The sequence below is a fragment of the Phoca vitulina genome, unplaced genomic scaffold (assembly GCF_004348235.1).
Source record: "Phoca vitulina isolate PV1807 unplaced genomic scaffold, GSC_HSeal_1.0 scaffold7, whole genome shotgun sequence".
In the NCBI taxonomy this organism is placed as follows: domain Eukaryota; kingdom Metazoa; phylum Chordata; class Mammalia; order Carnivora; family Phocidae; genus Phoca; species Phoca vitulina.
Genome location: NW_022589710.1, coordinates 50655218 through 50671262, shown reverse-complemented (window position 1 = coordinate 50671262; position 16045 = coordinate 50655218). Strand labels below are relative to the sequence as shown.

Here is a 16045-nt window from a genome sequence, read left to right as displayed (position 1 = left end):
GGCATTTTGCATGAACAGGGCAGTGGAGTAACATTTCCAGATGTAGAACTTCAATAAGTCCTTCTGTCTTTAGCCCCATGTCTCATTCTTTCCAAATGCCACACCCATCACCTCCCGGTCCCATGCCCATCAGATGTTCTGCAGGACAAGGCAGCTACCTTCAGATATATGCTTCTGGTGACTAGTACTCTTACTCTTACATTCGCCTTCCTTCCCCTCTGCTTTGTTTCTTTCAGAATTCTGTAGCTCACCAGACCACCCATGTATCCTCATCTGCCCTCTCTGTCCTTGTGGATTTATGTATATTAAAAATTCCTTTCCCATCTTTTTAGGGGTCTCTTATGAGGGAGAGGAAATAAAACCTTAGGTTTAATGTATCACTCTTAATCATTACTCCATTTAGCATGTATATCTGTGTAAGAGCTTAGAACAAATACTCGTTGAGTGCTGAGTCAGCCAGACAACTAGACAGTTTCCCATCTCCAGAGTTGATGGGGAGAAAGAGCCTCAGTATGATGAAAGCCCCATACTCAACCAGGCAGGGATCACTTTAAGTTCTTTGAAGCTGTATCTTTCCTCATTCACCCACTTTTTTTTTTTTTGACCACTTTGAATCCAGGATTTATTAATAGTGTACCTTCCTTTCTAAAATAAAACTTTCAAAATATAGTAGAATTAAAAATTTTGTTTTCAGAGTGAGAGAATATGGAGAGTAGCTATCAGCAATAAAAGGATCCGAAATGATTTGTGAGTGCAGGCATATGGAGGGAAACCTACAAGCTGGAGGTCTACCCTCTCAGTGACTTGAGCACTTTCCACAAAGGGCTCATCAAGTGATGGGCACTGAGCTTCCTGAGAATTTGTCTCTAACAAGTATTTACCCACAAAACAGAATGCAGCTGAGCTCAGCCTGGCAGACAGTTGGAAACCTAATTGTCTAAGTCATGGGAACCATCTCAAGTTAAGTGTCTAATGAAAGTAACAGGATGAATTTGGAGAGAGTGAGATCTGCAGGGTTATATACAGGGCAAGAAGATCACTGAGTTTGAATGATGCCAGGAAAACAAAAAAGAGCCAATTGATATTCGATGTCATAGGAAGAACAAATTGCTCCTCGAGCACTTATATACCCTAACATCCCCAAACACTGGAACAATTTCCATTTTTGTGAGATGTGTTGTCATTATTATTTAAGATGAACCTTTGATGAATTCAATTGCAATGAATAAGCACTACTTAGCTTGCCAGTGTTTTTCAGCAGCAATTGCAGGTCTCTTTTGTGTTTGCTTGTAAATAAATGTGGGTTTTTTTTCCCTAAAGGTCAATAGGCAGAAGCTGACCCATTAAAGATGTGTAGTCACATCTGCAAATTGGTAGATGAAATGCATCTAAAACAGAAAGATTAATTTACTGATTAAAAGGCAGCTTAATTAATTTATTAATACTGACTCAGAAATACCTTAAGGGCTTTAAAGTTATATGTTCAAGAAAGTGACCCTGATTGATTATAAGAATTTAAAAACATGATATGCATTTATTCAACAAATACTTATTGATTGCTTTCTATGTATTGATCTATGGTCCTAGGAGCTAGGGTCATAGCAGTAAACTAAACAGGCAGAAATTCCTGCTCTTCTCATGCTTATATTCTAGTGGGGAGAGAGGGACAATTAAAAAAATAAGTAAAACACAGAATATATTTGATAATAATAATAAATACTATAGGGAAAAGGAATACTGGGAAGAGGAAAGGAAGAGCTCAAAAGTGGAGGTGCAATTGGGGAGGTTGTCAGGAAAGGCCTCATGGAGGAGATAGTAAAGCAGAGGTCTAAAGGAGGTGAGGGAGAGAAACATATTGATATCTGAGGCAAGAACAGTGCAGGCAGAGAGACCAGCTAGTGCCAAGGCCCTGAGGTAAGAGTGTACCTGCTATGTTTGAAGAAGCAAGGAGGCCAGTGTGGTGGGGGGTGAGGCAGTGGGGGAGTAGGAAATGTGGGAGAAGTCAGAGACATAATGGGGAGCCAGATCATGTGTGCCTTTTAGGCCATCAGAAGGACTTTGTCATTTTATTAGCATGAGATCAAGAGTCTTCAGAGGAATGGTGTAATCTGACTTATTTTAAAAGGATCAATCTGGCTATTGCTTTGAAAGTAAACCAAAGAGAGCAAAGGGTGGAAACAAGGAGACCAACAATAGAGGATGGTGCCTTGGACCAGAGGGGGATCACCGGAGATGCTGAGAATGGTTGGAGTTTGTATAGATTTAAAAGGTAGAGCCAATGGAACTTTCTCATGGATTGGATATGGGTGGGAAAGAGGGAGTCAAGAACAACTCTGGGATTTCTGGTCTGCAACTAAAAGAATGGAGTTGTCATTTCCTGAGATGGGGAAGACTGCAAGTGAGGCAGGTGTGGAGAGAAAGATCAGTTTTGGACAGGTTGAGTTTGAGATGCCTATTAGACATCCACATGGTGATAGTAATAAGCATCATGGAGAAACACAGAGCAGGGATGTGCGATGAAGAGTGGTGGGCAGCTTGCAAATTTAAATAGGGTATTCAGGGAAGACCTCAATGAGAAGATAACTTTTAAGCAAAAACTTGAAGGAGGTGAAGGAGCAAACCCCGTGGATATCTGGGGAAAGAGCCTTCTATCTAGAGAAGACAGTGCACAGCCCCTAAGTGGACTTGTTCAGTGTGGCTGGCGTGGAGTGATGAGGAGGAAAGAAGAAGGAGATGAAACCAGAGAACAGGTCATGGGTAGGAGGCTCTTACAGCAAGGTCTTTGAATGCTATTTATGAGGACTTTGGCTTTTTTCTGAGGAAGATGCTAAAGATCTGGATCATTTTAAGCAGAAATTTAAGAAAATGATCTAGCAAAGTTGGAGAACAACAGATGCAAAAATAATCGCACATGAGAGGGATTAACCTTGTGTGCTAGGAAGAGATGGTGTTTCTGGGTTAGTTAGTACTGGGTTTGCTTTCTAGACCCATCACTTATGGCCAGGTGACCTTGGGAACTTACCTAACATCTCTGCACCTCAATTTCTCATTTGTTAAATAGGGATAATAACACTTGCCATTGAATAGTTAAAAAGGCTCAAGGCGATCTACCATCTGTAAAGAACCTAGATCACAGCTGAAGCTCAAGAATGGCTTCCCTTAATAATAAGAAAATGCTAGTCCAAAGATTCAGATGATCATAAATTACTAATCTTTCCTTGAAGTCTTTGTGTGTATATAAAATTGCTTTGTAACTCAGGTATCATTGTTATCCTCTTTTTCTCCCTCTCAGGTTTATATAATTACAGTTCTTTTAAGTCTGTAGCTTCCATGACCTACAAAATCTCATGGAGTTTACTATCTTAGCATAATGAATTCTTCAAAGAAAAACTATCCATATACTGTAATTCAGTAACGTCGGCTCTCTATCACACAATGACAAGAGGGAATGATGGCAATTATTGCCAATAGCCAGATGCTAAACACAAACCTATCCTTGTCCTCAGTGTTGAATCCTCTCCCTCCCTAACACACTTACAAAATGACCATCACCATAGAGCCTCAATGCTACCTGTGAGAAATGAGAAGTCTAATTTCTTTTAAGGTGTTTATTTCCTTTAGACTCAGAAGCAGAACATAATTAACAAAATGGATTTCAGTGACTTGGCAGAAATAGTGTGTCAAAATGAAAACCCTCAACTACCTTATTTCCTTCCATCTGTCCCAAGAGTAAAAATCTCAGAAGAGTCAAAGAATTTAGCACTCATCCTACTTACTTGGGAAGAACTGAGTGCCTCATTGTACACACCAAAAACTGCTTCTTGTGCTTATGTTTGTAGGTTATTTATTGAAAATTTTAATCCTAGGTTGATTTACCCCTCCAATCAGTAAGCCTATTGCCAGAATCTTCTAATTAATTGTAAAATTACAAGTAAAACTTTCTACATAACATTATATTTGCCTCAGCTATTTGGCCCTATGCAATCTTATTTCTCTTCTTTCACCCCACAAGTAATTGAGACTTGATATGAGTGAAATCACCAAAAAATATGAGAGAAGTAGTGTTGGAGAGGTCAGAATCCATAGCCACCGATACAAGAAAACAAGGCTAATACTTTAAGTCCCAGCAATCTGTCACAGGTATCCAGGACTGAGACAGTCAGGGTTGAGGGTGGGCAAAGGTGAAAGAAAGAAGGCATGGGGGTGCGTTGAAGAGGGCCACAAACTATAATGGGTTATATAACTATTACTAATATTTGCATGGTAATTCTTCAGTGAGCCATCCTTAACTTCCTGAGTCAGGTCATGTTCCCTACAATAGGATTTCAACACAACACACTTTTCCAACACTATCCTTTGGCTCAAGTTATGTTTTGTTGTTGTTGTTACTATTCTTTGAACACATCCTATGTTTTTCTATAGACTTGCCTTTGTTCTTTCTCTCATAACTCCATCTCTGTCTGTTGCAATTCTACCCCTCCTCTGAAACCCATGTCAAATATCACCTTCTTTTTTTTTTTTAAAGATTTTATTTATTTTTCAACAGAGAGAGAGAGACAGCGAGAGAGGGAACACAAGCAGGGGGAGTGGGAGAGGGAGAAGCAGGCTTCCCGCTGAGCAGGGAGCCTGATGTGGGACTCGATCCCAGGACCCTGGGATCATGACCTGAGCCGAAGGCAGACGCTTAACGACTGAGCCACCCAGGCACCCGAAATATCACCTTCTTTAATGAGGCCTTTGCTGGTCACCCTACCTAGAAATGGTATCTTGATTCTCTAAATATCTCTCATGGCTCTTTTTACATTAAACTTATATTATAGTTACTCACGCACATTTCTCCTAAATTTGACTGTAACCTCTTTATTTATTTATTTTTAAAGATTTTATTTATTGGGCGCCTGGGTGGCTCAGTTGTTTAAGCGACTGCCTTCGGCTCAGGTCATGATCCTGGAGTCCCGGGATCGAGTCCCACATCAGGCTCCCTGCTCAGCGGGGAGTCTGCTTCTCCCTCTGACTCTTCCGCTCTCATGCTCTCTCTCTATCACTATCTCTCTCAAATAAATAAATAAAAATCTTAAAAAAAAAAGATTTTATTTATTTATTTGAGAGAGAGAGAGAGCACAAGCAGGGGGAGCAAGAGGGGCAGAGGGAGAGGGAGAAGCAGACTCCACTCTGAGCAGGGAGCCAATATGTGGCCCAATCCCAGGACCCTGGGATCATGACCTGAGCCGAAGGCAGACGCTTAACGACAGAGCCACCCAGGCGCCCTGACTGTAACTCCTTTAAAAGCATAAGTTGTATCTTATAACATTCATGGAGTTCAGTAGGTGCTCAGTAAAATGCCTACAGAATAAGTGAGCAAATGAACACTTTGACAATAAGGCTTCAGAGTAGCTATTTCTCCTTAGAAGGGAAAGAGAAAAGGGAAAGAGAGGATAAACTATGGATGATGAAGGGCTGGGGGTTAGGACTAAAGCTGATTTCATTTAGGCCTAAAATTCACTCAGGATCACAACTCAATAATAAAAAGACAAGCAACCCAATTAAATAAGGTAAGATATTTGAACAGACACTTGACAAAAGAAAATATACAAATGGTTACTAGGTACATGAAAAGATGCTCAACATCATTAATAATCAGGGACAGAGTAAGCCACAACGAGATACCACTTTATAGCAACTAGAATGGCTAAATCAAAAAGATTGACAATACAATGGGTTAGTGAGTGTGAAACTTTCATACTCTCTGATTTGAATAGAAAATGGGATTTTTGGGGGGCAGTATTTCCTATAAAGTTAAATGTACATCTCTCCTGTGACGTGACAACTTTACTCCTAGATTTTTACATGAGAAAAACAAATAGATCTGTGGCGGTCTGTGGAAGCTGGGGCATGAAGGGAACTTTCTGGGTGATGAAAATGTTCTAAGCCTGGGCTAGGATAGGATAACATAATTTTGCCCAAACTCATCAAACCGTGCACTGCATGCTACTGTATGTAAATTATACCTCAATAAAAAATAATTTTGTCCAGGATCAACCTAGAAAATCATTTATTCAGCACACCTGTGGACTTCAGACATGCCAAAAAGAACTCTGCCACCATTTTTCAGCCATCTACTGGTATGATTTTGTGAAGATCATAGGGTAAAAGAAAAGAACATAAAAAGCTTATTCTTCTGTAAACCAAGATGGCAGTGCCATGACCTTTAGATTTTAAATGATTAATTTGATCAACTAATAGCAACAAAAGTTTATTTTTGTTGAGGCATGTTCTACAAACTCAAGGATATTGTTACAGAGATGTCCTCTTCTTAGGAGATACTTATAATAGTAAGTGGGACTATTATAGTCATTTTCAATAGTAAGTTAAGTGCTTATTAATGTGGGTTACATAATTTAGACCTTAGAGAACTCTGGTTATTATGGAAGGCATTGCATTTCAGTGTGTTCTTTCCTTTGGGATTATAAACACCAAGAGCTTCTCTTTCAAAATAAGATTAAAAGAAAACAAGATAATCAAAAATGGAAAGCATAAAAATTGAAAATAAGATTGCATATCTTGATTGAAAAAATCAGTAAATTATTAAACTCTGAACTAAATTTAAATTTAAAAAATATTAAACTCTGAACTAAATTTAAAAGGCTTTTTTTTTTTTAAATAGCAATGATTGGAGAATAGATCTCACTTTAGATGTTGCACCTGTTTTGAATTAGACTCTTTTTTGAGAAGTGACCTTGAAAAAAGATGGTAATGTGAATGGGCAAGTTTAACTGTTTTTGTTGACTGTTAGAAATGATTGTGTTCTTTCTCAAATATCTTTATGGGGCCAGAAATATATATATCATCCATTTCTATTCTCTTTAGTTGGAGGTTAAGATTTTCCAAGTTTGGCTTTTATACCAAATCACAGCCAAATCATGGCTATTTGATATGAGGCTACAATTTATCAAATATTTATTGAGTACTCGCCGTGTTGTCTTTTTAAGTGGGGCAATTACAAAAAGTGTAAGACAATCGATTTCCGTAGGATCTTAAAATCTAGTTAATGGGGAGGAGGTTTGTGGGAAATACAGTAACAAAGATTTTGACAAAAGTTCAAGACAAGAATTAAGGTGATGTCATAAAGCCATCCATGGTTAGTTAATACATGCATTTTAAGACAACTGTGCTTGAAATTTGAAGAGTGAGATTGAACTCTTTGTCCACTCCATACTTTTCTGCTACTGGCTTTTCCAAATGCTGCCATCTCCATTGTCTTCGCTTCCTGTGCTTTGTGGTTTTCTTTTTAAATTAAATTCTAATTTTCATTAAAATAATGCGTGGAGGGCGCCTGGGTGGCTCAGTTGGTTAAGCGACTGCCTTTGGCTCAGGTCATGATCCTGGAGTCCCTGGATCGAGTCCCGCATCGGGCTCCCTGCTCGGCAGGGAGTCTGCTTCTCCCTCTGACCCTCCCCCCTCTCATGTACTCGCTCTCTCTCATTCTCTCTCTCTCAAATAAATAAATAAAATCTTTAAAAAAAAAAAAATGCGTGGACCTATTTTTAAAAAGCAAATTACACTGGAAGCTTGGTAATACAAACAGCAGGCCCCTGTGCCATTTCTCCCTGCAGTCTGCTTTCTGATGCCCCAGAAACAACTACTTTTAACTTTTAATGGGTATTTCTTTCCACAATTGTAAATATTTCTTGATTTATTGGTTTTTGATTCACCCACTGACTTCCTGCTATGGAAGATGAGGATTTAGCTCTCTTCCATTACCCCACGCACATATTCCTCTGACACCCCCTCTAATCTCCCGAAATAGTTTTAGGACATATTTGGTTAAACCTATATTTAGTATTTTGCTTATTGCAGCTCTGTATATCTTGATTTCATTTCCTTTCTTGTGTAGCTTTCTTTCTTTATGAAATCTCTCTCTGTTTTATTAACACACCTTGGTTTGAGTGGATCTCTTGCTAAGTCTTGCATATGCTCTAAAGTTCTCTAAAACATCTACCAAAACAGTTTTTCATACAGTCAGTCCTGTATGACTATCATAGCCTATCAATCTATTTTATTTCTAGAACTTTCTCCTGGAGCTCTCCTTCAGCTCTGGGGTACACTTCTTAGTCCCAAGATTCCCAGGACCTCTGGTCATCCTGGGAATTCCATTTGTTTCTTTCCTGTGTTGATCACTGTTTCTGAATTCCTCATTTTTCTCTTTCTTTTCTTTCCAAGAAAAGGTGAATGGGAAATCAAGTTTTTGAGACTATTCATGTCTGAAAATGTCTTTATTTTACCTTTTTTTCTTGACAGTTTGGAAATCACTTTCCCTCAGAATTTGAGGGATGTACGCTATCATTTTCTATCTTTCAATGTTACTGCTAAGAAGACTGATGGCATTCTGATTCTTTGATCTTCACAGGTAACATGATTTTTCTCCTTAGAAGGTTCTAGGATATTCTCCTTAGTACAGCATTTTCATAACTTATGAAGTACCTCCATGAGCTCTTTTTCATTCATGAGAATTCTTTGTGGGTCTTTTTATTCTGAAAACTCATTTCCTTCATTTATGAGAAAACATCTCCCACAATTTCCTTTTTTTGTTTTTATTTCCCCCTCTAAAACTTTTGTTACTTGGGTGTTGGACTACCTAGTTTGAACTTACAATTTTCTTACCTTTTCTCTCCTCTATTCCATATCTTATTTTTGTGTGCTCTCTTTTCTGGGAGATGTTTGCCACTCTATCTTTGAAAACTTAATTTTGTGTGTGTGTTGGCTATCATATTTTCCCCCCACTATAAACAAAATCAATTGACAGAAAACAAAATGGGAAAGGGTACTTAAAAATGATATCATATATAAAGATATAATAACTATGGTCTATAAATAACAATAAAAATTTTAGGGCAAGGAAGCATAAAACCTATTAGGAAAAATAAGAACAGATATACTTAACTAGACAAAAAGATAGCAAGATGTCCAACCACACTCATAATTAGAGAAATGCAAAGTAAAACTATATGGAGATACCATTTCTTACCTATCACCCACAAGAATGTTTGACATTAGAGCATACACAGTACATTTTGGCAAGCTTGTGAAGAAACGGACACTCTAATAATTGGTTGGTGGAACTCAGACTGGTAAAACCCTTTGGGGGAATGGGCTGTCAAAATATCTTAAAATTGGGGGCACCTGAGTGGCTCAGTTGGTTGGGTGTCTGCCTTCGGCTAGGGTCAGGATCCCAGAGTTCTGGGATCATGCCCCAAGCTACCTGCTCAGCGGGGAGTCTTCTTCTCTCTCTCTCTCAAATAAATAAATAAAATCTTAAAAAATATATCCTAAAGTTATATATGCATTTACCTATGATCCTGACTATCATATTTTTTTATTTCCAAGGACTCTTTCTTTTCCCCCCAGGTTTATTGAGATATAATTGACATATAGCATTGTGTAAGTTTAAAGTATACAGTGTGATGATTTGCTATATGTATATATTGTGAAGTGATTAACACAATAAGGTTAGTTAACACATCTATTACCTCACATAGCCAGCATTTCTTTTTGTGAGTATGTGTAGGGAGAACTTTTAAGATCTCTTAGCAACTTTTAAGTATACAATACAGTATTATTAAAGTATAGTCACCATGCTGTACATTAGATTCCCAGAACTTATTCAATTTATAACCGGAAATTGTGTACCCTTTGACCAACATTTCCCCATTTCCCCCACCCTCTGCCCCTGGCAACCAATCTACTCTCTGTTTCTATGAGTTTGGCTTTTATAAATTCCACATGTAAGTGAGATCCTATAGTATTTGTTGTTCCCTGTCTGACTTATTTCACTTAGCATAATGGCCTTAAGGTTCGTCTATGTTGTCTCAAATGGCAGGATTTCTCACAACTGAGTCATGTTCCATTATTTATATATATATATATATATATATATATATATATATATATATCTTTTCTTCATTCATTGATGAACACTTAGCTTGTTTCCATGTTTTACTTATTGTAATAATGCTGCAATGAACATGGCAATGCAGATATCTCTTCAATGTAGTGATTTCATTTCCTTTGGATATACACCCAGAAATGGGATTGCTGGATCATATGAGAGTTCTAATTTTAATTTTTTGAGGAACTTCCGTACTATTCTTCATAATGGCTATGCAGTTTATATTCCTACCAATAGCACGCAAGTGTTCCTTTTCTTCATTTCCTTGTCAACACTTGTTTTCTTTTCTCTCTTTGATAATAGCCATTCTAACATGTGTGGGGTGACATCTCATGGTTTTGATTTGCATTTTCCTAATGGTTAGTGATGTTGAACACCTTTTAATGTACCTATTGGCCATTTTATGTCCCCAAAACTTATTCAGCTTGTAACTGGAAATTGCCTTTTACTTGTAGCTTTGGAAATATGCCTGTTCACGTTCTTTACCCATTTTTCAATTGGATTATTTATTTATTTTTATTGATTTGTAAGAGTTCCTTATATAAGAGGTTTTAACCTCTTATTAGACATATGATTTGCAAATTTTTTTTCTATTTTGTAGGTTGCCTTTTCATTTTGCTGAGTGTTTCTTTTGCTGTGTAGAAGCCTCTTGACTTAATGTAGTCCCACGAGATTATTTTTGCTTTTGTTGCTTGTGCTTCTGGTGTCATATCTAAAAAATCATCGCTAAGGCTTATGTCAAGAAAGTTCTCCCTATGTTTTATTCTAGGAGTCATAAGCTTCTTCTTGTTTCCAGAATATTACTATATAAGAAGTTAAGTTATGGATGAAAAACTATCTCTGAGCATATTTGTTATAATTTTTTATTAAAGTTTTGTGTTTCTTGCCTTATCTCTATTCCTTTAAAGTTCCCTTTTCTGTTCTCTGTTTTTCATGTCAACAGCTTTCCCCTAAGATTTGGGGATCCTTGGATACATGTTCATGTTTGTGGGGGAGGCTTATGGAAAGCTCTCTGTGTGTTGGTTTGTTGCCTGATGGGCTTCACTTCAGTGTCTTTGGGGAAATATCAGTGAGCATTTTTGTAGGTTTTTTCTTTCCTTGGGATTGTCAGCCTCCTCAGAACCGTAATCTCCTATCTGGAAGGTATTAACTTTGATGACAGTATTGTGTGAGTTGAGTGGGTAAGAAACTTGTTGGTCTTGCATTTTAGTATGTAAACTCTCACATAATCCTGTTTGCAGACAGTGCTTCACTTCTACCCTCTAATGTGCCTATTATTCTTCAACTGTGGTGATGACATTTTAACAGAAAGTAAACTCTGGTTTTCTTCTGGGGTCGATAAAAAGTAGTTGCTCACCCGTGCAGGGTGGGAGAGGAGACCTAGGGGAACAGGTGAAGTTTTTTTTTTTTTTTTTTACTTCCAACTTCAATGTCGCCTAGACCCCCACCTGCAGAATACTTAAGATTTAACTGATGAAATATTTCCTAGATTTAGTGATTTTTGAATCAGCATAGTTAGCATGCAGTTCTCTCTTGGTTTTTCAAGACACTACTTACTCTCTTGGTTTTTCAAGACCACTTACTCTTATGTGACTTATTCCACTCACTTTGTCATTGAGAATTTATGCTTTTTAATTTATGCTCTTTTTTCATAAAGTACTCCCATTTTAATGTTTAAGGAAGGACCAGGGAAAATTACTTTGGTGCGGAGGGTTATCCCAAGTCTCCATTCTATCCATTTGTTAAGATTTCCTCCATACTCACATCTCCCATTACCACCTACATTCCAAAGCATCTCAAATACATCTCTAGCCCTGATCTCTCTTGTTACTTTCACATCTGTAGACATCACTGCTTGGAAGTGTCACAGGTGTCTCATCATGTGACTGCTATTTAAACACTACAGCATTTACAGAAGTGTGATTCAAATATTGATTGTATACCGTATTGATTTTGCAAACATTTATTAAGCTAGCACTGTGTTTCAGGCATTGTAAGATGAAGTAGAACTGTAGAAATAAAACAGACATAATCCTGCCCTATAGGAGCTCCTGGAGAGATAGACAGAAACATGTTACTGGTGCTTTGAGATGCATACACAGAGGTAGTGGAGTATAGAAGAAGAAATGTTTATCTTTACCTAAGGAGAAGAAGGGTCAAGAATGACTTCAGAGAGGAATTTTTGCTTGAATGTCAAAGTGGTAGTAAGAGTAAGTGCTCATCAGACAGATAAGGTTGTGATAGGATTTTTCAAGCAGTATGAAAAACAAGAATTTAACATAGCCACATATGGAGGTTGGAGCGTTAGGGGAGCTAATATGGATAGATCATTGGTCAGGGGTGTATAGGATGTGAGAGACAAACCTGAAGATTATAAAAGAGCCTTGCATGCCACACCAAGGTCTTTATCCTGAAGTATATGGGAGACCAGCATTGCATGTTAAGATCCTATGTATTTTAACACACAGAGGTTTGGGGAAGATGGAATTGAGAGGGACCAACATAGAAGGCAAAGGGAAATTTGGGGGCTCTTGTCATCTAGACTAGTGCTACTCAAAGCATGGTGCCCATTGGCTAACTTATTCTTATGAGTCCTTGACAAAAGTAAGAAGCTTACAGTATAAGGCAAGCCAACGACTTCATGAAGCACACTGTTTAGTTGGAGCAACTTTGCTCTCATGGGAAGATTTTCTCATAAAGGAAGCTGTATTTTTTTGTAAAATCTGGGGCCAGCCATTCACCTTGTAGCAGATCCCCAATTTGAATGGTTGTGGTCTTCATCATTGGTCTTTAAATTCTTCCAATGTCACATATTCACAAGTAAAAAATGTTTGAGTATGTGCCTTTAACATGCATACATTTATGAGCTTTACACACATATTACTGTAATACATGTTATATACATTATAAAAAACACTAAACATACATTTTAAAAGGATAAGATAAAAATAAATAAACAATATTTTTTAAAAATTTCACTAAAGTGAAAGCAGTGTAATTAAATATACTTCACTAATTTCGAAAATTGCTGTTTAACCCTTTCTGATATAGCTATTCCAGAGGTCTGCTTCTGGTTTAGTTTATTTTGGCTTTGGTTTAAATGGCTGTCAATGAAAAAGTTACCCCACAAAGGCAGATGGTTCCACATGGAATAAGGCAGACTTGGCTGTACTTACTAAGTTAAGATTCTCATCTGTTAATCCAATTCAGGACTTAAATACATGTTTTTATTGAAATTCATATTCTCAGATGTCAATCAGTTGTCTTTGTACACTAACTTAAAGGTGTTTCATTTTCATATTTTATAAACATGGATTTTAAACTCACTTCAGTTATTAATTTGAAATATTTTTCAACAGGGCAAAATTCACTTTCTGGTTTTAACAAAACATAATTTTCATAAGTGACATTCACCATTCTTATCAGGAAAATCACGTAAGATGGAAATGTTTTTAAATACCTGTTTTTAAAGGCCCTTTCCAAAGCACAAATTTCTTCAGAAAAACAATATTTATTAGTGAAATATCACCTTTATCTTGAAGGAGCAGTTAAAGTTGTCTTTAAAAGTATCTTTGAGGTTAAAAAAAATCACAGAAAAGGTCAACACATTTTTTTCACTTCTGTTTTTGTGGAAAGAAAAAAGCATAATGCTTGTAAGAGTTTTGCCATGAGTTAACAAAGAATCCCCATGTGATACAGTAGGTTTTCAGGGTCACTCTGCCCTCTCACATGCAGTCTATCTGTTAAGAAAATAAGACCATGAATTCACTTAACTAGGTGCATTCAATCTGAAAGGGAGGTACAATTGTTAAAAGTGAAAGAGTTGCAGGTGTTAAGTCTTTGAACTGTAGATCACCCCCTGTTCCCTGGGGATGCCTCCATTCCCTACCTGACACCTGAGGGACCTCAGTCATCTGTGTATAAAATAGTAGCAAAACTTAATTTGTTCTTATTTTTAAAAACTTAAGTATAAATAGAATCTCTAATATTTCTTCTTGCCTCTAATGGATTATCTTGTATTTCTCCTGGGGTGCTGTGTTTTGCTTTGGCAAGGACTTGACCAGATAGATGCTCAATGGTGAGATTCTAAACAAAGGTAAAACCAGGGGATGGGAAAGACGGCACTAATAAAGATACTTGAGAGAGACAGAATTGACAGAACTTGATTACCTATTAGCTGTGGGGATGCAAATCAGAGAAATGCACAAGTAGATATCTTTTCATGCTGTTTTAAAAAATAATTATGTCCCATCTTTTCCAGTGATGGTAAGTTTTACCAGATAAGAATCAAACTATTATACTCTTCCTTTTTCATGCCAGGCATTGTGCAATGCACATTCACACACATTTTTCCCTGCATAGAATGCCTTCCACCTATTTGTAGATCTCGTGTCTCAGAATTCTGCAAATGGCAGCTGCTCAAAAATGTCTGTTTTTTTCCCACAAGAGGGCCTCCGTGAATGTCCACACCAAGGTGACTTCCTGATGAAGCACTAGGATGGCATGGTGGAGTGGGAGACCTTCTGAGTCTCAAAGAACAAGGACTTTCTTCCAAGCAGTAGCCTATATAGGAGGAGCTAAGTCTTTAGCCAAGTCTTTAGCCAAGACATCAACATTCCCTACCCATGAACATCAGCTGCTCCTCTTAGTGACCCCCTTCATTCCAAATAAAATAAAACAAAGACTGACGTTCTTTTGTATGTCTTACTCACAGCAAGGTTGGTCCACTGTACACTCCTCCAAATGCATCTTTGTCAATAGCTGTCAAGTATTTATTCTTGTTCAGGTAACTAGAGAGAGAGAGAGGGAGAGAGAGAATGAATCAGGTGAGATTAAGCAAATTAATATAAATACCAAAATGAAATGTGAGCATGATCTCCCTAGCTATTAACTGCTTTTTTTTTTTTTTAAAGATTTATTTATTTATTTTAGAGAGAGAGAGAGAGAGAGAGAGGGCAAGCAGGGACGGGGCAAAGGGGGAGGGAGGGGAGAGAGAGAATCTCAAGCAGACTCCCCACCAAGCATGGAACCTGATGCGGGTCTCAATTCCATGACCATGAGATCATGATCTGAGCTGAAATCAAGAGTCAGAGGCTTGGGGCACCTGGGTGGCTCAGATGGTTGAGCATCTGCCTTCAGCTCAGGTCATGATCCCAGGGGCCTGGGATCAAGCCCTGCATCGGGCTCCCTGCTAGGCGGGAAGGCTGCTTCTCCCCCCTCCCACTCCCCCTGCTTGTGTTCCCTCTCTCACTGTCTCTCTCTCTGTCAAATAAATAAATAAAATCTTTAAAAAAAAAAAGAGTCAGAGGCCTAACCCACTGAACCACCCAGGTGCCCCTATTAACTGGTTTTTAAGAATCTCTAAAACACCTTACCTTCTTCTGGCTTAAGCACTCAAAACATTCTAGGTTATAGTTGTGCAAGGTTTATACATATTAATTATAGCAGATGTCTTTGGAAGTGAGCACGTTTATGATACGGTTTGCATATCTAGATTTTATAAAAGTCGCCTAGTTCCCTATTTGCAGGCATACCTCAGAGATATGCAGGTTTGGTTCCAGACCGCCACAATTAAGTGAGTCAAATAAATTTTTTGGTTTCCCAGTGCATAGAAAAGTTATGTTTACACTATATTGCAGTCTTTTAAGCATACAATAGCAATATGTCTAAAAAACCAATGTACATACCTTAATTTAAAAACACTTTATTTCTAAAAAGTGCTAACCATCATCTGAGCTTACAGCAAATCATAATCTCTTTGCTGGTGGAGGATCTTGCCTCAATGTTGACAGCTGCTGACTGATCAGGGTGGTGGCTGCTGAAGGTCAGGGTGGATATGGCAATTTCTTAAAATAAGACAGCAGTGAAGTTTGATACACTGATTGACTCTTCTTTTCAAGAACGATTTCTCTGTAGCATGTGATGCTGTTTGATACCATTTTACCCACAGAACTTTCAAAGTTGGGGTCAGTCCTCTCAAACCTCGCCTCTGGTTTATCAACTAAATTTATATCATATTCTAAATCCTTTGTTGTCATTTCAACAATCTTCACAGTATCTTCTCCAGGTATAGAGTCCATCTCAAGAAACCACTGCTCA

General features: G+C 37.8%; 1 protein-coding gene across 3 annotated transcripts in view; it reads right to left on the bottom strand.

Annotated features, from left to right (window-relative positions):
* Positions 1–16045, bottom strand: part of TSHR (thyroid stimulating hormone receptor) — a 154697-nt gene that overhangs the window by 10028 nt on the left and 128624 nt on the right. For 2 of the 3 annotated variants that reach the window (XM_032404632.1, XM_032404634.1), the window contains one exon: positions 14659–14736. In XM_032404632.1, the coding sequence (XP_032260523.1) occupies positions 14659–14736 (78 nt within the window). Of the gene's footprint in view, positions 1–14439; positions 14510–14658; positions 14737–16045 lie in introns of those variants that run through there. The other variant, XM_032404635.1, reaches the window with a different exon arrangement.